Source organism: Perna viridis, chromosome 5 (assembly GCF_037379345.1).
Source record: "Perna viridis isolate PV_CMFRI_1.1 ecotype Kerala chromosome 5, ASM3737934v1, whole genome shotgun sequence".
NCBI lineage: Eukaryota > Metazoa > Mollusca > Bivalvia > Mytilida > Mytilidae > Perna > Perna viridis.
The window spans coordinates 23,359,834-23,382,226 of NC_142449.1; the positions used below are offsets into that span (position 1 = coordinate 23,359,834).

A 22,393-nucleotide genomic window follows, 5' to 3' on the forward strand; every position below is an offset into this window, starting at 1 on the left:
TTCCCTGTGTAATAAATTTCGATATTACTCATTGTCAAATAAATTCTGCAATTCCGTTCTCGGGATTTCCCCGGCCAAAACGTCACAACACGAACAACAGTCCGCCGATCGCAAATTTATGTTGCAAATAGCCACAAATTATGAAAAGATACTATAAGATAAACAGAGTAATTAATATAACTACTCGTGCCAAGAACGCTTGAAGATTTTACGCACACTAGCTTAATCTACGCGTTTGTCGGTACTCGTTATCATATTTTTGGTTACTTTGATCAATTATCCTATTAATGTTTCAAAATGTCATTCTTCCATTCCTTACATTTTCAATTGAACGAAAAAAGTCGAGTAAGTTTTTCTATTCTCATCCTGGACATCTGGATATAAGTTTTCGAACTACTGAGGCGTCTGAAATACCAAAAAGATTGTTTCAAATTGATTTAGAGCAAAGTGAACTTATTACCTTAAATAACCTAAATTTTCTTTAAACATATAAAGCATTAAATCAAATGGATGTGACGAAAGTTAAGTATATATTGTAACCAACCGGTTTATTTTCTTAATTTCGCGATCGAGAAAAAAAACCGCAAATAAGTCCATTCGTTATGAAATGAAATAATAATAAAAGACAATGTCATGATACTAGATTACTACCGTATGAAATGAGCAACTCGGACTCCACTTAAGACTGGGAACATGGACCAGGTGCACCGGTAGGGTAAGCGTTCTTGTTTTTTTTTTTAAATAAGACCCATCTCATGTAGAAAGATAGAAAGACCAATTAATGTCGAAAAATTGTTTTTCGTTTTTCTTGTCATTAACTTCCGTATAAGATGCATCAAATAAGGACACGTATGCATATATTTTCTTCCACTTCGTGGATGTGCAACAAGATAAAATATTAAAAGTATCTATTGTAAAGGACACCCATGGAAGACGATAATACGTCCATGGACTTTGCATTGAAATGTTAAACGTAGTAAAGGTGTTAAAAATGAAACCATATTTACTAGCCTTTTATTTTCCAGCATTGTACTTGCAAGCGCTCAAATCAAAGTTCATGGTATGGCACTGTCTGAATAAAGATTATAGAGAAAATGTCGGTTTCAAACGGTCTGACTGTTTTGTGTATGCTATTATCATTAAAATGTCAAATAATTTCACTTACATAATTTGATAGGTGGCTTTGCCTTCTGATTACTTGATTCACTCCGATCAAAGCAAGAAAATACTAGTAGATTTCAAAAAGTGTATGCTATCAGGTGATCAATTAAACATAAAGCAAGGATAACAACAAAATAACCGAACAATAATTCGATCCATAATAAGTCAAGTCCAACAAAAGCTGGTGGGAGCAGCTGGCACCACAATGGTCCTGTCTTGGTACAGGCATTTCAAACGAAATTTTTTATTAAATCTAGGTTTCACAGCGCTATAACTCCCATCCACTGCGGCGTGAATATACCAGTGATGCTTAAATAGCATTTGCATGTATCGCGTCATAATCGGTAAATCAGCGGTCACATCAGCACAAAGAACAAATTACTGAAAACAATCATTACGCATTATTTGAAAAGAAACTGAGTATTGTTCAATCAAGGACTGATCTAAATATGAAAATGGTAATAGACCTTTTGAGACGCATTTCGTCAAACCCCTGATTCAGGAGTCTGTTACGCAGATATTTATGGCGTTCAAGGACATCAGAGTGGTTAGTACTTGCTTTAGCGTAGCGAATCAATTGTTATATATAAATACCATATGCAGGAGTTGAGGTATATTGCTGAGCGGATAAGAATTTATTATATTAGAATAAAAGTCGTCACTTTTAATTTTGTTACTTTGTATGTATGATTTTAGTTACTTTATGTTCTTTGTTGTGTATGTCTGTTTCCCATGTCTGGTCTTTGTCCCTGGATTACATTCTTTTGATTACCGCTATAACCTTGGTTCCCTTGATTACTCTTTTATCAGAAATCTTAGTGCTGAGATGATCACTGTTGTCAAATTCGAGATGTAGGTTAAAAAAGATGCAGAACCAGCTGTTTCTGTAGTCTTCTTTATCTTGAGCTCTGGTGGATATATTGAATAAGGGTAACAACAAAATTACCGAACACTAATCCGATTCATAATCATGTCAAGTCAAGAATAAGCTGGCAAAATAGATTTTACACCACCGGAGCAGTTGGTACTGCAATGGTCCTGACTTGGTACAGGCACAAACGAAATAGTGGGTTAAATCTAGGTTTTACAGTGCGCTAACCTCCCTCTTCTATTGCGGCGTAACAATACCAGCGGTGATTAAAAAAGCATTTGCATGCTATTGTTATAATCCGTAAATCAGCAGTCACACCAGCACCAGCACAAAAAAAAACAATTTACAAACAGCAATCATTAAGGTAAAAAATAAAAGAATGGCTTTTGATCGACAATACATCATCAATATATTTAAGAAATAATTCGCGGAGGGGGTAGATTTGTACTCATCTTAACATGGTAAGGCATTTATATCCGATTATTTAACACCGAGCGATAGCGAATTGTAAAGTACAAATCTACCCCTGGAAGGAATTATTTCTTTTCTAATATGACAAATACGGTAATTTTTGTGACAAAAATTTCCCTAGGCGTAGCCAAAATAACGGCTGTTCCGTTTAGCCTCCCCCGTTTGGAAGTTGGATTAGCAGGTGCTTAAAGTGGGATTGTACCGACATATACTGTTTGATGGTATGAAGACGTCATATTTGAGCTGTATGTAAAGTTAAAGGAGTAAGCTTCTTTTATACTTTCATTCTTTACAAAATTATATCAAATAACTCGTGTTTCACTAGTATAAACGTGTTTTAACATAAACAAAAACAGAATTAGTTTTAAATTTGTTGGTGATGTTCGTTGTTATTTTTCACCTTTTTAAATAATCAAACGATTATGAATAATATTAAATGATTATTTATTGAATTTTAAATTCTTTAAATCCTTTATTTAGAAAGATGCATTCAACACCAACCCAACTGCAGAATTCCGTTCGGGGCTGTGACCGTTGCGGGTAACCTTGGTTGGGTTTGGTCAGAAACTCTGTATTGGCGGTAATAATCAAGTCTCTTCTTAAGTCTTTTGACAGTTTTTGGTTTTTTATCAGCAAGATTGTATTGTTCAAAGGGGTCAACTGAAATAAAAATATAAAATACTTGTAGAATATAATGAGAAAGGATATGGTGAATATGTCTAACATCAAGCACTTCGAGAGGAAAAAGGTCAGCTCTAAGCCATCCTTGAAACATTGTACACAAGTACAGCGGAAAAGTTGCGTCTATATACTCTAGCAACGTATAAGTAAACTGTAAGTGAAAAGAAACAATACATAGAGGCCAGAAATTACTGACTTGGGACAGGTGCAAACCAATTCGGAGGGGTTAAGGTACTTTGGTGTGATTACAAAACTCCTCCATTTTTTAAACTGGTCACTGGAATAATATTAACTAAACACATCTAGAAATCGGTTAAAAAATGTCCGAGTGCCTTGTTAAAACAGAAATAAAGAAACAGATTTTAACATTACACAAATGTGCAAATAAAAGAATACTAGCAATAAACTGACAAACCAGCACCAGACCAGATGAAATCTATAAAACGTTATGTTATTTCAAACGCAATTCTTTCCATGCGAAAATAATTTATCACACATTTTTAGATAGTAAAGAATTGCATTATGAAGCATATAAAGTGTGAATACTTTAAAGACCGTTTCAGCGTATAGTATTTTGACATTCTTATTTGTGTATATGTGCGTCATCGACCTTGACTTGGGAAGAACCTTAATCTTTAGGTTACACAATTTTCACGAATGTTTTAGAATGTTCAGACTTTCTGTATCGCGCTAGAACTCTAACAATAGGATGCTTCTAAACCAGGGTTATGTTGCTACAAGATTAAAGTTATCAGTGCAGAAGTTTTATGGTCGTCATCATAAACTCGTGGATCGTTATGGTGTATCCATCTGCACCATGAAAACTGATTTATTCAACGGGTCATAGTTTTCCTTTCCTCGTTTGTCTACCCCGGACTTGACATTTTATGAGTAACTCGGCGGGTGTTTCTAGAAAAACAAAAGACGCTTACTCTACCGGTGCACCAGGTCCATGCTCCCAGTTTTTAGTGGAGTCCGAGTTGCTCATGTGTTTTTGTTACTTTGTATGTAGGATTTTAGTTACTTTATGTTCTTTGTTGTGTGTGTCTGTTTTCCATGTCTGGTTTTTGTCCCTGGATTACATTCTTTTGATTACCGCTATAACCTTGGTTCCCTTGATTATTCTAGTACATACCTTCTAAATCATATAAAGAGGTTTCGTTGTTGTTTGGATTAACCAGTGTTGAATATGGTAGGATTCCAATTATGACCCTAGGGTCTCCCCGAATGAGTTTGTAATTGCCAACTCTAAAAAATATCAAAACCATACGTTATTTGCATTACATTGCGAGACGTGATAAGTAAAATATAAAAATCAATGACCCACAGTAAACTGTAATTAAGTGTGTTTTCCCTCTTTTTATTGTTTGGGTTTGTTTTGTATATTCGTAATGTATTCGCTTTGTCGTTCTATTTTGTGCGTGACCTTTTTACCTTTTCTTATGCGTGTGTGTATGTGTATGAAAACTACGGGTGCTTAATGGTGGCATATACATGTTGTGTTTTATTTTTTTAAACTCGAAATTTCAATTTTTGTGCCGCTTAAAACCGACTGTTATAAACTCGAATTGTGTATTTTATAACCTTTAATTTGATTAATGTGTGCAAATTACTGGACTTGTTTTTCACAAGTCAAAATTAGGATTTAAAAATTTCAAACACGAAATGACGAGTTTTTGATAAATCTGAAATTAAACATTTAAAAAAAATATTTGTATGTCCCTCATAGGCTTCCGTAAGAAATATTGATATATTTCAATACTATTCATTGCAGTCATATACATCAAATGGTTTGTTAAGAGATAGATAGCCTGAATCATTTCCTACTATACATATATACACATATACATTTCAGAAATATCTACACGGTCGAACCGTACCCATACTGTCTGTCATTTTCAAAACTAAACACTCTTAAACTTGTTTCCATGTATAAGAAAGTCCCCACTTCACGTCACAGGGAAATTCATATAATAAATATGTTTACTCTAATTTCAGCTTCTACAAACACAAGCACATGTATGTTATATTCGAACAACAAACAAACACATACTCGTATGTTCAAAATACTGAAATGGTCTGTATCGTGGTAGAGAGTATGAGTATAGTCACATTGAATCATACGGTCGGACCATACAGATATACGCATTCGGTCCAAAAACGCATATGGTCTGGAATATATTCATATCCTTTCTAAATTAATCCACCTGATGTGCTGTTTGTGTTGCTCATTGTTCTATGTGTATTTATGGTGACACAAGCGTTGTCTTCTCGAAACTTTATCCCTCGTTCGTTTCTTCACTATTGCTTTTTCTTCATGATATAGGTGAGTCTTAACCATTTTTTCAATCATTCAATACAATTTGTCTGCTCTTAGGAGATAATTCGCATCGAAAATTTCACAGTTTCTATTGTGCTTCATTGTCAATTTCAGACTTATCTCCTTGAATTGTGAATTTTATAGTACATTATTTTACTCTATATATCTTATGAACAAGGGTTACATGAAAAACCGCATATTAATTTCTGTAAATTATGGAGGTTTAAAAAAAAATATCAAAAATAAAAATTTGTAGGCTTTCCAACCATGAATCACATTTTACATGATTCCTAGTTGGAGTACTACTTGAATAAATATCAATATGTTTCCTCTTACTTCACTAAGCTCTTTTTCTTTACCTAATAGCTGCTGTGTTCGTGACGTCATTGATTTGGTATACAAATTCGTTTCTAGTTGATCCACGACATTTACGAATAAATGGCCATTGGTTGAGAGAATCAAGGCCTGTTGGTGTCTCTAGAAAAAAACTCAAAATGCTTCAAAAGCTACGGTTACTATTACCACTTAAAATTTCTGTTTCGGAAATTTTTATACAAGTAAAATAAAACTGATTGATAATAGAAAAAATTGTTGAAACTGGATGATTGATTGATTCATTCATTGTCGTTTTAGGTTGCACTTAAAAACAAGACGTTTTATGAACCAAACAAATCCCGCTTTCTACAAGTCACACTTAGATGGGTTTATATTGTGCTAGCTCACAGACACAACAGCCTACGGGTAGGCATTTCACCCCACCCAGGCACTATATTCTGACCCTGTGCCAAGCAGTTTCTTGTTAACTCATTTCTTGGTAGAGGAACGGCCACTTCCAAATTTTAAGTCCTTTTTGCTGCGAATTGAGCAATAAAGCAATTATATTTGTTTTTAAGTCTGGTGTAATTCGGGGATTCGCAGGGTATAAAGGCAAATTTGCAATTTGTCTTACCTTTATTATAGTTTGCCATATCCAAAATGGTTTTAAACCAATCTACAGCGTGTATTAGTCTGTTTAAAGGAATTCAAATGTTTGTTTGGTTAAATTTCTTAGTTACTTCCTTGCTAACATAATTGAATTCAAAGGCGCAATGTTTTTTATATTAATAGTTTTATAGGAATAGAAATTGATAATCAAAATAAAATCAAAACAAACTTGTTCCATAACAAGTCCCGAAACTAAGTTTCATTTTTCGAGAAAATCGGAATTTCATGCCACGCCAAACTGTCGATGATCGTTGATATAACTTTAGTATCTATTGCGAACATACTTATAACTATAATAAACAAATAGAATAAATGCATATTGCATATATTTTCAACTACACGAGTTAAAAATGTAATTAGTCTGATCTGACTTAATACAAAATTCTGTCGTATATATGAATGTACCATTCCAAATAGTTAAGCAATTCACAAATGGATTAGAAAAATATCTTGACTAACCCATGATATGTACATTTGGGTGAATATATATATCCAGGGCTGTAAACAAAGCCAGCTGATTTCGTACCACCTTCCCATAAATTTCCCTTTTCACCCCTCAAAGGGTAGTTACTTGCCCCATAGTGTGTATCTCCTCCATTCTGTAAAGTGAACAAACTAAAGTATAAAAAATTCCTAAAATATATAAATTATTGTAATATAATACTAGTATACCAGCAATTATGACAGCAACTTTAAATTGACACGGAAAATTCACATGGCATGCATTTCACTTAAAACAAGCAAATTCAGACAATTTACATGCATTCGTGTGAATTAAGTTTATATGCCTTTTACGTGGTAAGTTCCCATAAAAATCATGCCAGGTCAAATTTTGAAAAAAAAACTAGACGAAACGTATGTTTTTGTAACCTTTACATGAAGTTTATATTTGTTCTTATGACGATACCTACATCACTTATAAAAATTACAATCGTATTCTCCATTTGTCCACTGTTCTTTAGTGCTTGTTCTACTTTTGCTACACCGTCGTCAAGACTGGAAACCATTCCTGAGAAAAAAATTAAGAACGGTTGTATTTTGATACTAATATAACAAAACATTTCCGACAAAAAGCTGGATTTCTTAGAGCAGAGCAGGTTTCTATGTATCTCTTAGAAAACCTTATTTCCATTGAAATGGTATTAATCAATTTAAAGTTGAATATGGCAGGACAAATATGCAAAAAACGTCTCGCATACAGGAACGCCGTATAACACACATATACAGGGAAACACACAATCATTTTCGGCCTTTTTTGTCAGACTTTCGGACTCAAAATTTCATTAAGCACGCCTTAAAGTGTTATTTTGGGAGTTTTTTTTATGTAATCCTTGTTATTACTTCAATGTTAGATGAAACATACTAAGACAAAACCTATGGAAAATCTAGAGAAATCCTTTCCCCGGCAAAATTTTAAATGTTTATATCACAAGACAAGCACACTGACCTATCTATTTTTCTTCTTATATTATTCTAGCGCGAAAGATCTTTTATATTTTTCGTTGTAAGACACCCGCCGAGCTACTTGTGGAAGATCATTACGGATGTAAGAGAGAGAGATTTGTTCAATGTTTCGCTAAATAAATGATAAATGTGTGTCTAAATGATAAACTGGTCAGTGGGAAAGAATGAAGGGAGACATGTTTCAACATTTTTATCTACTTTATAAGATAATAATTAGGGAAAAAAACAATGATGGTAATTGTTATCATGATTTGGCACAAATTTAGATCTTGAGTCTATTTTCACATACAAAAAAATTAATGTATTTATACCCAGATATGTTTTTCTCTTATCATCTTTGACATCTGGATACATGTCTTTGTACTGTTGAGGTACCTAAAATAAAATATAAACAGAATAATGGTAGTTTGACATTGAGAACGAAAATATCGCAGTTGGACTGACAGGAGAGATGTATTGTTCTGTAGAAACGTTCAAAACTGGAGTTATTCTGTTTATTAATACCGTTACTGTATGTACATTGTACGTTGATTTGACGTTAATTTGTTATTGGAAATAGTAGATATGTTCAGTATCTTGACAGTAGTCTGAGATTTCAGACAGGGAAAACAAGAAAAGTCAATATAATTGCCGGAAAAGATCTATACATAACATCAATGTTTGATTTTTCATTCGTTACCAAACCACTATTTATTTATGAGCGATCAAGATTTACTAACATAACAATAGATATTTTACCACAGATTAACGACAAATGAAATAATATTTTGTTCATTCATTTTTGTTTTATGTTTTTATGTTTTTGTTTTTTGTTTGTTTGTTTGTTTGTTTGATTTTGTTTTTGTTCTTTTATTTTTTGTTCTTTGTTGTTGTTGTTTTAATTTTTTTTTTGTTCTTTGTTATTTGTGTACGATTTTGATACTTTGTCATGTTTAAAGCAATATAAACAGAAAAATATAAATGCTGATTTTATTAAAGAGAAAATCTTGAGATTTATTTCCCCATTTTATATTGAGAGTTTTGGTTCAATCATATTTGTTTAATTCGGAGTCTTAATGTCATTTAAGTCATACCATCACCTGTAAAGGAAAATGTGGTGATGTATAAGCCAAAGTCAGGAAGAATGGTGATGACTGGTTATGTTCATTGATAATTTCCACAGCTCTTTCTGTAAACAAATCCTTAAAAAGAATTAGTTTTGATAAAATATACAGTACATAGTCTCAATAAACAGGTTGTGTTCCGTTCGATAAAAAAATCACTAATAACAGTTATAATTACGTTAATGAAAAACTATATTGTTAGCGTTTTTTATTATGAAACTGTTACATCTTAATATGTTTGATCAGATACAATGACATGCTTCTATTTTTACAGTGATGTATGTATGGTCTTTATTCCATCCTTAAATTAAAATTTCAGTTCTTTTTTACATCTTGATCAAGTGATTTGTCATGTTGAACTTTGATAATTAAGTCCTTTTAGATAATGCAAAAAAATACCAATCTTTTTCATTGCAAATTTCGATATGCTGTGCACATGATTAAACTCCCATAAGCAGCATTAGAGTAAAACATTTAGAATGATCTAAATCCAAAAACTGATTGTAAACAAGAAGATTTTAAAACCAAAAGAATCGAAGTAGTAAGCTAAATCCATAATCGAGAGGTTTTATCATGTGCAATGAATAATGTTTATTTTTTTATTTTATTTTATGCAAGACAAATATCGCATATCTTAAAAGCGAAATAATGTTATCAACATTAGTTTGGTTTCCATCTGATTTTTGTTTCAATTTTACTTGATCAATTAGATACATTGATATTTGGATTTTTTATTTTGTTTTAATACATATTTAAACACTTAATACTGATATCCGCAAAAATGGATTCGATATAGACCAGGGCTGACTGAAAATGAGTATGTGGTTAATTTTTAGATGAAAATAGTATCTTACCGTATTGTATGAACCATAAGGTGGAAATGTGATGTTGTCATTCTTCCAAAAATCATAAATATATTCTGAAAGATGCTATACTGTTTGAGCATTGAAAGTGTCAAAGACGCAAAAACTGTATGATCACTTTGCATATATAAATGTGTGTAAATTTAAAGGGAATGTGGCGTTAAAGTCTATCATTGCCTAATTGATCATAAAGTGTTGATTTAATTGTGAAATTGGAGGCTTTAATGCATCGTAAATAAGAAAAAAAATAATTGACCATGGACCAGCAGGAGACTTGACCTATACAGCGTTCAGTGTAATGATTTATTGGGAACACATTTCTACTTGTTTGGCAAATTATAAGTGCAAAGGTATGAAAAGCAAAATAGGTCAAAATTCTTAATGGTTATTTGTTAGTTTTTATCTTTATTTTGTAAATTATTAATGCTTATTTGTTTAGTTGTCGTACCAGCAGACAAAGCCCAAAACAACATTGTTTTTGTCTGCAAAACGTGTTATATCCAATGTTTATTATCAGAGGTAGACGTAGAAAATAATAGCAGTGATAAGACCTATACTGCTACCACTCTCTCCAAAGAAGAGATTGTGGAAAACCATAAATCTGTGCTATCCTCTTTTGGTCTCTCTACCAAGGACGATGATTGTGATTTACCGTCTATGTACTGGATTCCTAAACTTCACAAGAATCCATACAAACAACGTTTCATAGCTGAATCTGCAAAATGTACCACCAAACCTCTTTCAAAACTTTAAACTTCTATACTCACAACTGTCGAAGAGGGTCTGCAGTCCTACCACAACACTTGTTACTCCCGTAGTGGTATTAATTCAATGTGGATCCTGAAAAATTCGAAAGATCTTTTGGAGATAATCCGTTCAAGACTATTATCTTGATTATCGCTATAACCTTGGTTCCCTTGATTACTCTTTAAACATATTTTATTTCAAAGAAAACAGGTGTTCGTTGAGTGAATTACTGTTCATTCGCAACCTGGTAGGCAATACCTGACCTAGCCTGCTTCCAATATTATAATATGATAGCCGTCGGCGTTCGTTCGAAACATATAAATGCACTTTGAAGATATGTAATGATCTAGAATTGCGCGTTTCGATCGGAAGGTTATTCCACAATCGAATAGTGGACGGCAGGAAATAGTTCGAATACAAGGATGTCCTTGTTCGTATCTCTGAAATGTCACTAGATTGACGGGTAATATTGTTATGGATGTTAACCCTCGCGTCTGGTACAAGGGTACTCAAATATTCGGGTGTGTCACATTTATCATCTTAAAAAAACATCACAAGCTTGTGCTTTCGCCTTCTATCCGCGAGCTTTTCCCATCATGTTTCTCGATATAGGCTATCTAACGATGTTAATTTTGTACTACCAGTTCCGACACGCATTGCTTCTATCTGAACACCTTTGATCTTGTTAATCAAAATATGTAACTCGTTGTCCCATACTACATCTCTGTATTCTAGAATAGGTCTGATAAATGACATGCACATCTTTTCCAAAGTAAAACGGTCGAGAACCAAACGTACACGCCGAAGTACATTAATCCTCGAATGGGCAATATAATAAATAATATATAAATTTAACAATATAATCAATATGATCATGCCATGAACCATCCCCCGAAAAGTAAACCCCTAAATGCTTGCGATTGAAGACCTCTTGAAGATAAAAATATTCATCTGTGTAGCAGGATGTACCTGTCTGACATGTGTACGTGATATAAACATCGCTTCCGTCTTCAAAATTCTAGCGGAAATCAAAAGAATGTAATTCAAGACAAAGACCAGACATGGAAAACAGACACACACAACAAAGAACATAAAATAACTTAAATAATACGTACAAAGCAACAGAAGAAAATGAACAAAATCATCACTTCCATATTCTGATTTCTAGATTTGAAATTCGTGATTGTTTTATCACTTCTCTATTCTTAAGTCTTTCTTCTCAATTTGTTCTCCTGATTTATTCATTTTGAATTTATACTTCAGAAATTTTAATTCCTATTTTGAAATAGAATTCAGAAATAAAAATAAGAATTTCCTATGTATTTCCACCTATTGTCGGTCTGTTTGTGCTCATGGGGAAACCAACGTTTTCGGGCAAACGTTTTCAACTGGAATCAAACTGATATTTCCGGTACTTTTAAGGTCAATTATTTTTTCTTTTTGATATTCTGTATAATTATTTCTTCTGTACAATATATGTGTATTTTAAAATAAATCAGGTACAAAGTTTATAGAAGTCTTGTTCCTCGTGAGCTATCATGGTAATTATTGGAAATAACCATATATACCCCATGAGGAATTCCATTTAAACCGAAAAATATCAAATAACTAATTGTGAAATGTCAAGTTAATTCATAGCTGTTAGGAAATACGATTAAAAACCTTAAATAGAAGTAAGATTACATTGGTGTGTATATTCGTGATAATCAATTATATTACATTGCATGTCAAAAACATAATTTTATCGTTAAAAAAGTATAACAAAACCTGTTGAAATATGTAATGCTTTATCAAAAAGTAGGATATTTTATGCTTTATGGTCACTGTTAGAAAAAGTAAACACATTAGTAGGCAAAACAAAAAAACCAAAACCGCCTTATTGCAATATTTTAAAAATAAGAAATTGCCTTTTTTTTAGGTTTTTGTGTTCAAAAACATGTCTTTAAAGGAATAAAGCAATTTCTGTCCTTCATATATTTTTCTGTAGACATAAATGTATCAAAATATTTCACTTTTGTTCAATTTTAACATGCATTAGCTAAATAAATCTGTTTGGTCTCTATTACGCGGTTCGTAAGGGTATTGAAAAAATTTCCTTCTTTCAAAAGGTACGCAACTTTTTTTTATATCCTAATAGTAAAGAGGGATATCTTGGCTTTCTTTTGATGCCATTCACTTGTATCAACAAAAATAATTTGTTATATTTGGATGGAAACAAAATGTTTCAAATACGAATACTTCAAAATGACCTTTTGGCCTACTTTTAGACCCTGGTGTCCATGACAATACTACACTTATTTTTTGCAAATAAGCAGATTTGTATTTCTCATGTATATCTCCCTATCATATTATATATTTCTGAAAAAAACTCCAGGAGGAGGGTTTCGTTATATGACCCATGGACTATAAATACTGATGATTTTGCGTTAAAAGGAAGAAGAAACTGCTTAAAGTTGGCCAAAATTCAAATATTCTGTCAATTTTGTACCTTTTCGTCTCTTTTTGGTAGTATCATTGGCAATGAAATGGACTTCATACCTAATAAATAACATCATATTCAGTTCATTCATTATTACATGGTTTATGTGAAAATATAAAGTTATTTCTTAATTGGATGTGGATTTGCTCAGAATTTTTTCAATGGAATATTTGAAAAATGAGGTTTGTGACAGATTTATTTGCCCCTTAGGTTCATTTACAATTCATTTCAATAAAATTATAACTATGTTTACCAAAGGATATGGAAAATCTTGTCTTTTTTTCCTTGATTTTGGTGGTGCAAATAGTCAAATTAAACTTTCATATTGGTGTTTTTTTTTTCAATACCATGTTTCACCCACTAACTGATTCTTACAGAGACTGATACTTAAGATTTCTGCTATTGACATTGTTGTCAATCTTCTCCACGTTTGAAGAAATTATAAGTTTTCTTAGTATGGTTTTTTTTATAGGTAATTGAAATGTGTCACTTATTTAAAGTGTATTAATTTTTATGGGAAACCCGCACGACCATTTATTCAACTTCAGCAAACTATTTGTACTAGCGTAAACTTGATTGACAAATTGAACAAACGACTGTTTATGACAACCAAAAGGCAATCGTTTAGCGGTATAATGTTTTAAGTATACTGTATATCCAAATGAGAGTTATTCGATTGATAGAAGCGTATGGACAAATTTCTGCACTCTTTCTAGATCTAATGTCTAATTGTCTGAGAGATAAATTTGTGTTTTTCTATTCTAAAATACTTATCCGTATGAAGATAAGAACTTACCATTAAAAGGCATATCAAGTCGCCTTGTGTAAAAATCTTGGTGAGACTGAAGAAGTCCATAAAACGTATCATATCCTCTGGACGTTGGAACGATGTCGTCACTACATTGCCCTAAATGCCACCTGATTTAAGAAGTTTTTGGAAACGAAAACCTTAAGGCTAACTCATCTTTTGCTTCCATTGAAAGAATACATCTGTCATAAAATTTTGACACCCTCAAACCGTGCAAGTATAAATTATAATTATCATGAAAAAGTTTGAATAAATTTTACTCTGAAAGGAATATAAAATGAATGTGGGTATATTTTAACTCAAATTTTTATATACACATAAAAAAATAATCTTTCTATTTTCATCGAAAGAATTAGGTTGATTTCAACCCTGTTTATTTTGCTATCATTTGTGTGCTATACTTAACGATATTTTATTAAGATAGTAGAGTACATAATAAAAATAAAGCCTAATTAATTGACACCTGGACGAAAGATGAATTTTACACGAACTAACGCGTTCGTCTCATTGATTCCACCAATGAATTCACTAAAAATCGCCAAATTATCTTTCCTGAAGTTCATGTGCACGAATCTTGTTAAAATGAGGTGAAAACAATTGTCATTGTACATGATACTGCATTAAATTCCTGCCAGCGTTATTTTATATATATTTTTTTATATTTTAAAGAGTCACAACTTGTAATGTGTTTTTTAAACAATATTAGTCTAAATTAGAACCCTTAACTACTAGACAAATACCGCACGTCGCCTGTGATTATATAAAGTTTTGTTCATATGTGAATTTTGATATGGAAAATTTCATACAAATTAAGTTTTGTTGGAAAAGACGAATTCAGAATATGATATATACTTAATCAGACAAACATAACAATTGTAGGCTTTGAAGATATTTGTCATATAAAATGCCTCCTACAAACAGCAAAAACTATCGTTCACAGAAATATGTAAAACTTACTTTCCTACTAAATGTGTTATATAACCGACTTTTTGCAGTAGTTGAGGTAGCAGGGTTTCACCTCGTGGTAATATTTTCGGCTCATTCGACCCAATAACCCAATTCTACAAATAGATATTTATAACACACTGATTCGTCCCAATAATCTATTTGATAATACTAACAAATATTCATATCACGAAAACTATTACTAAAAACACTGTAAATCAGAATCCACAAAACGAATTATACAATGTGCACAACAAAAACATTTTAAGGACTATTTTCCGAGGAGATAAAATTCATGTGAAAACTTCCAACCTATAAATTTCTTGATAATTGCTAAAATAAACCTATATGACTTGCATCGAAACAAGCAGACATTTTTGCCAGCCCGTTGCCATGCAAATCGACATTTAGTACTTAGCTCAACTACCAAAAGGGAAATTTTGTTATTTTCAATGCGCTCGTTACCATGGAAACCATTGATGCAGACATTATACATTTATGCTTTTGGCAGTTTGACAATAATAATAAAACAGCCAGATTTTATATGTAGTCACATCCGTATTTTCACAAAATAGGGTATTAAAATGTCCATAATTGTTTTCAAAAATGCTAAATTTTTCCATTTTAAAAGTTTTGTTTTATATAATTGTCGATACAAAACAGCACAAATTGCAACCTTAGATATGTATCTTTCAAAAGTGTATAAAACTATTCTAACACACACAATTATAGAAAACTAGAGATGTGTCGGTTTTTATGAATATTCATGCTTCTCGTGACCTTGACCTTTATTTTTTTAAAACGAAATATAATAGCTTAGATTCTTTAAGTATACCCCGCCTATATACAAGTATTTGTACCACATGATGCAAATAAAGTATTATCTAAACATTAAAAAATGGGATATATCAAACATCCAAAAATTCATATTTTCGCTTTTTTGCCATGGTAACCATATTCATGGCCGTTTTTCACTTAATTGAAAAAAATGCGCGCCTTATTTTCTCTTATATCATTGAGTTAATGTTTTATAACATCGAAAAGAATTACTTATCTGAAGATCTATTTTTATGTAGTTGCAAATAAAATAGCTTTCTTATAACGCAAAAATATCTAGACGCTTTTTGACCAAGGCGTTTTACAACAGTATTTCAACAAGACAATAACTGTATGATATCAAAATATATGTGCTAATAAATGCAGAAAATAGTTATTGAATTAATTCAATGATGGTTTCAATGAAAACAGAACAATTAAAAATGGCATGAAGTGACCTTCCAAATAGTTTCTTTAATAGTTACCATAGCAACGGGGCTACAAAAAACTGTTATTGTTTTCCACGTTTACATGCCAGGGTGACTTGTGTCTCTATGGAGAACATAGCTTATTGTGTGTAAACTACTTTGGTTCTGTGCTGTCATTAACGTCAAATGGTTCACAGTGAATAAAATAATCCCAAACTGAATATTTTTTTTAATCGAGGAACAAGTCTTATTTTGAATAAAGTATAACTAAATAATAGCCATGTTTAAAAGGTAAAAAAGAACTACATGTTCATACAAATAAAATATAAATAAAACCTAATAAATTTAAAGAATATTATTTTGGACTTAAATTGATTAAGAAATTTATAATAAAGATTGTTTTTAGGGCTGTTTTGGGTTTTTTCTTTGTTATTCTAATGTTTTGTTTTGTTTTGTTTTGTTTTTGTTTTTGTTTTTGTTTTTTGTCTTTTGTCTTTTGTTTTGTGTTTTTATTTTTATTTTTTTTGTGTTTGTTTTGTTGTTTTGTTTTTGTTTTGTTTTTTTGTTTTTTGTTTTAATTTTGACTAAGTTCTGCTTTCATAGCCGACTGTGTGGCAAAAATGGGCAATCCTTAAAATACATCGAATGCTCATAGCATGCAATTAACCACAAGTGGATTAGAATGATAAGATGTGACTAAGTCTGCGTATGTGTTACATTTCTTCTATTTCTGGATAAATACAAATAAATCGTCCCATTTTCCTATACTTGATAACTTATACAGAACATACAATATTCTACCTGTAAACCAAGTTTATGGGGATATTTTCCAGATAGCAACGCTCCTCTTGACCTACAAATGGAAAAAAAACGTCGCTCGTAAATTTATTTCTATTTCCGCCAGCAAAAGTTATGTGGTCTCAAATCTTACATTATATATATTTTTATGTGTTGATTGTTTGTATTGCTTTAATGTTTTCTGTGCTCTCAACTATATCATATAGTTTTATAAGTTTTATGTTGATGAAGGATATCAGTTATCCGAAATATTCTATTTAAATTTTACCATCTTCTGGTGATGTTAAACATATTTAGACGTTTATTTAATTTATTGTTATGTTTCGCATCGTTCTGAACGATCCATCACCCCGTAAGAGTGATTGTCGACTATTATTTAGACGATTATATATATATGTGTGTGTGTGTGTGTGATATGACTTTTATATGTAGTCCTAGTTGATTTACGAGTTTATTGAAATGAAGCTGCCTTGTTTTGTAACATGGTAGACATATTGATATGACAAAAGTTTTAATTTCTGTGTAGTATGTGATATTGAAAATGGAAAAAAAGTATGCATTTTTGCAACTCTATGAGTGCAGTTACAATTCTTAAATTAGTCAAAACGTACGGAGTACACATAGATTGAACATAGGAGTTGTCAAGGATAACACCATTTTTGGCAAGTCTATCAAGATTAGGAGTTATGACTTCACTGTTATGCCATCCAACATCGTTCCATCCTATAACCATGAAACTCATTAAACAATGTTTATAACATGTATATTTTACTTCGTATTTTGTGCATTTTACTTGGTATCAAAAACTATGTCTATAGCACGGATTATCTGACATTTCTTCCATACAAGTAAGTGACCAAGCATATGGTGGTCTTTGAATGCTAATATTCGGAACTAATATGATAGGTTAATGTTTTCGTCAGAGGGTGTAGATGGATAAGTACATTGTTAAAAATATGAAGTTTCTTTATTCAAATTTGATATAATTTGTGATAGGGAAAGATAAAACAGAATATGAATTTTGATATATTTTTAAAGCAGCAACTAATAAAAATTTGTTTATAACCTGCCAAGTTGCTAAACAAATTCACTTTCTCATTTAGAGGTGTGTATGAATTATGTTTTCTTGAATGTCAATTGGTTGCGATATCAGCTTTTCATAGAAATACAAAAAAAATGGCACATCCCCTATTTTGAGAATATTATGTTTGTTTGTTTGTTTGTTTGTTGGGGTTTAACGTCCGAGCAGCAAAATTTCAGCTATATTCAGACAATGAACATGAAATGGATGATAAAATGAACATGAGATGATAAAAAAAAGGATGGGTCACAAGGACAACAGGGTCGACAAATTTTGATTGCCACTAGAAAAAGGGAGGATGGGTAAGGTCGGGCAATTTAGCCTCCTGTGGCGGAGCGCAAAGGTTCCTACTCCTATCGAATACCACAGCAGGGTTCTTTAACGTGCGAGGAACGTGGCATCTTTCCCAACACGGTGCACCACTATGGTTTGCGGTCAGGTTTTCCGTATTATAGCCTGACAACCCCAGCATGTAACATGCCAGGGGTACCCCATTCCACCACCTGGGGCACACATCCCAGTTGCTCTGTGGGCAGAGCGCCTAACCCCCAGCTAGGTTTCTGAGCACTATTTAGTCGCCTTTTACGACAAGCTTAGCGCTGCTCCAGGCCTATTCTTTTAAACACCCGGACCTGCACGGGGAGATAATATTGTGACATACTAGTGTTTGAATTTTAATAATCTTTATATAAATAATTAAAACAAACCCAGATCGTCTGCAACTATCAGAACAATATTTGGCCGGCTATTTTCTGGTGGTGGTCTGTCGTCTTTTGCATCCTGGTGCCCTATCAAAGAATCGTATGAATGTTCATGGTGTACTTCGACGACTCATTGGCCAAAGCATTATTTGTTTCCCATTAATTCACTAATTCACTAAATTGTTGAATAAATAGTGCTAAATACTTTTTATGTTTTCATAGCAATACAATATTTATTGGAAAACAGGTTCAATACAGCTATGTACATGGCTCAAGACTCTTTTGAAACTAAAAAAAATACTTTCAATCTGAAAACATATACACATGCAATTTGAACATGGGGAGTTGGTTCAATGCAGGTATATACATGGCTCTGGAGTCCTTTGAAATAAGAAAAAAAAATACTTTCAATCTGAATATCCATACATGTACACATGCAATTCGAACACGGGGAGTTGCAACCTCTTTTTAAAATTAATAATTTTTAATTGCTTTTGTTTTGGTTAAATTCATTGAATCAATGTATTTTTTTTTTTGGGGGGGGGGAATTTTAGACACATTGTCATAAGGGAACATCACTGTCATTCGAAACAAATATTGACTAGAATTTTACTAAAGGAACATGGAGTGGGTAAGAATACCAAGTAAATCCCTCTATAACAAACCACCTTTATTACTGAATGATTTCTTTGTTGTTAAAGATTTGAAATAGCGAATATCTCCACTGCGCACGAATTAAATGAGTGATCATTATTTCAAAGCACGGCCGGGCATTTTGAATGCAAGTAGCATGAAATTGCCCCTTTTTGAAATTTTATTGCAAATGTGGACACATGCATTTTTTGACTCGGAGTTTTGTGGTGTATGTCTAGTTCTTCGTTTATTTTATGGCTCAGAATACTGTGTCGAATTTCTGAACGAATATCACATAAAAATAAACATTACTCTAAAGTTAAACGGAAAATAATCGCTGCAATCAAAGTTGTCAATAGATGTAATACAAATTTTAAATTACAAAAGATGTGTGACATTTGGATGACAATGTGGTAAAATAGAGTTTTTTTTTAATTTCTTGTATATTAAAAGTGCTTGCTTTCAAATGCTAGTTTTCTTTAACGTTAAGTATCCTCTTGAAGTGTTCACATATACAATATTGATTTTATTGTCTCAGAAGGTTTATTATTTACAATTGATGCATCCTTTATTATTTACATGCTGTGTTGATTTCCACAACTAATTGCTATAATATCAGTTTCCATACTTGGTCATGTCTGTGTTGATATCTTCGATTATGGATCATGTTGCATAAATTTCTATAACTGAGGAAGATCATACCTTTAAAGTTTCCTCAACTGAAAATCAAATCATTTGTAGGTAGTGTCGTGTGGATTTCGTCAACTGAAAGTCATTGCATGCGGATCTCTACAACTAACACGAAAGTTCATGCCATGCAGATTTCATTTACTGAAGGTTGAGGTGTGCACTGTTTGGACCCGTGTTGTCAAAGAAAATACCGAAGCGTCAAAACTAGGACAATTCAGAGACATAAAAATCCAAGTACACGCCATAAACGTGAAAACAGGAAACAGAAATTATATATATACATAAAATAAAACTCTATTACATGTATTATCTGCAGAAAAGACTAATAAGACATCATACATAAAACTAAAGTACATGCGATATAAGCTCACAAATACTGGAAGTGCAAGGATGTTCGCTGCTCTATTTGAAAATTACACGGATTTCAAAGGTTTGTGAAATCTTGTAAAATCTTTCAGTCTAGAACAATATAAAAAGAAAAAAAATAAGGGTCAGTTTTTTTTTTTTTTTTAGCGGAAAAAAGTATTTCTCTAGATATTAAAAAGGTACACTAAAGAAATAATACGATTTCTTAAAAACTTCTCCCATAATATTTTAAGGTGTGTTTAATAAAATTATGAAAAGAAAAATAGGGATCACTGTGCTAAAAAGAATTAATGCTATGCAATGGAAAAAAACGAAAAAATGACTGAAGATGAGCAGTGAACATCCTTGATTAGCTACGTATGGTTTTTGACACATTTCATAAATTATCTTACCAGATGTGTCTGTGAAAAAAAGGCACAAAAGTAACAAGAATATATCTCTGTTGACCATCTTTTCGAAGACCTGAAAGAGAGAATAACTTTCACTACTGATACGATTGAAGTAAATTTCGATACTAAAACGAAGAACATGTCAATGTGCAAAAATATATTTTAAATGTTTTCACCTCTGAATAAGATAAAAAAAAATTGCAATTACGGAGATACTAAGTCTATATGAACAACTAATTATAATATTCGTGACTTGACATAAATTAAAAATAGTAGGATAAACAAATTCACTTTCTCATTTAGAGGTGTGTATGAATTATGTTTTCTTGAATGTCAATTGGTTGCGATATCAGCTTTTCATAGAAATACAAAAAAAAAATGGCATATCCCCTATTTTGAGAATATTATGTTTGTTTGTTTGTTTGTTTGTTGGGGTTTATTGTCCGAGCAGCAAAATTTCAGCTATATTCAGACAATGAACATGAAATGGATGATAAAATGAACATGAGATGATAAAAAAAAAGGATGGGTCACAAGAACAACAGGGTCGACAAATTTTGATTGCCACTAGAAAAAGGGAGGATGGGTAAGGTCGAGCAATTTAGCCTCCTGTGGCGGAGCGCAAAGGTTCCTACTCCTATCGAATACCACAGCAGGGTTCTTTAACGTGCGAGGAACGTGGCATCTTTCCCAACACGGTGCACCACTATGGTTTGCGGTCAGGTTTTCCGTATTATAGCCTGACAACCCCAGCATGTAACATGCCAGGGGTACCCCATTCCACCACCTGGGGCACACATCCCAGTTGCTCTGTGGGCAGAGCGCCTAACCCCCAGCTAGGTTTCTGAGCACTATTTAGTCGCCTTTTACGACAAGCTTAGCGCTGCTCCAGGCCTATTCTTTTAAACACCCGGACCTGCACGGGGAGAGAATATTGTGACATACTAGTGTTTGAATTTTAATAATCTTTATATAAATAATTAAAACAAACCCAGATCGTCTGCAACTATCAGAACAATATTTGGCCGGCTATTTTCTGGTGGTGGTCTGTCGTCTTTTGCATCCTGGTGCCCTATCAAAGAATCGTATGAATGTTCATGGTGTACTTCGACGACTCATTGGCCAAAGCATTATTTGTTTCCCATTAATTCACTAATTCACTAAATTGTTGAATAAATAGTGCTAAATACTTTTTATGTTTTCATAGCAATACAATATTTATTGGAAAACAGGTTCAATACAGCTATGTACATGGCTCAAGACTCTTTTGAAACTAAAAAAAATACTTTCAATCTGAAAACATATACACATGCAATTTGAACATGGGGAGTTGGTTCAATGCAGGTATATACATGGCTCTGGAGTCCTTTGAAATAAGAAAAAAAAGAATACTTTCAATCTGAATATCCATACATGTACACATGCAATTCGAACACGGGGAGTTGCAACCTCTTTTTAAAATTAATAATTTTTAATTGCTTTTGTTTTGGTTAAATTCATTGAATCAATGTATTTTTTGGGGGGGAATTTTAGACACATTGTGATAAGGGAACATCACTGTCATTCGAAACAAATATTGACTAGGATTTTACTA

General features: G+C 32.5%; 1 protein-coding gene across 2 annotated transcripts; it reads right to left on the minus strand.

The window, feature by feature from the left end:
• Positions 1 to 2,887: 2,887 nt before the first annotated feature.
• LOC148616573 (arylsulfatase B-like) lies at positions 2,888 to 20,918 on the minus strand. 2 transcript variants are annotated; one of them, XM_088583775.1, is made up of 15 exons: positions 20,803 to 20,918; positions 18,728 to 18,808; positions 17,551 to 17,662; positions 16,943 to 16,994; positions 14,910 to 15,013; positions 13,941 to 14,062; positions 9,910 to 9,974; positions 9,032 to 9,133; positions 8,264 to 8,327; positions 7,400 to 7,497; positions 6,948 to 7,087; positions 6,454 to 6,512; positions 5,864 to 5,981; positions 4,320 to 4,432; positions 2,888 to 3,163 (listed from the first exon to the last, which is right to left on the minus strand). In XM_088583775.1, the coding sequence occupies exons 1-15, from the start codon at positions 20,858 to 20,860 to the stop codon at positions 2,994 to 2,996; spliced, it is 1,458 nt and encodes a 485-aa protein (XP_088439901.1). In that variant the 5' UTR covers positions 20,861 to 20,918; the 3' UTR covers positions 2,888 to 2,993. The 2 variants fall into 2 exon arrangements, 1 of the variants encoding a protein (XP_088439901.1); XR_015922239.1 differs by having other exon boundaries at positions 3,153 to 3,163; positions 5,841 to 5,981.
• Between the last annotated feature and the right edge of the window lie 1,475 nt (positions 20,919 to 22,393).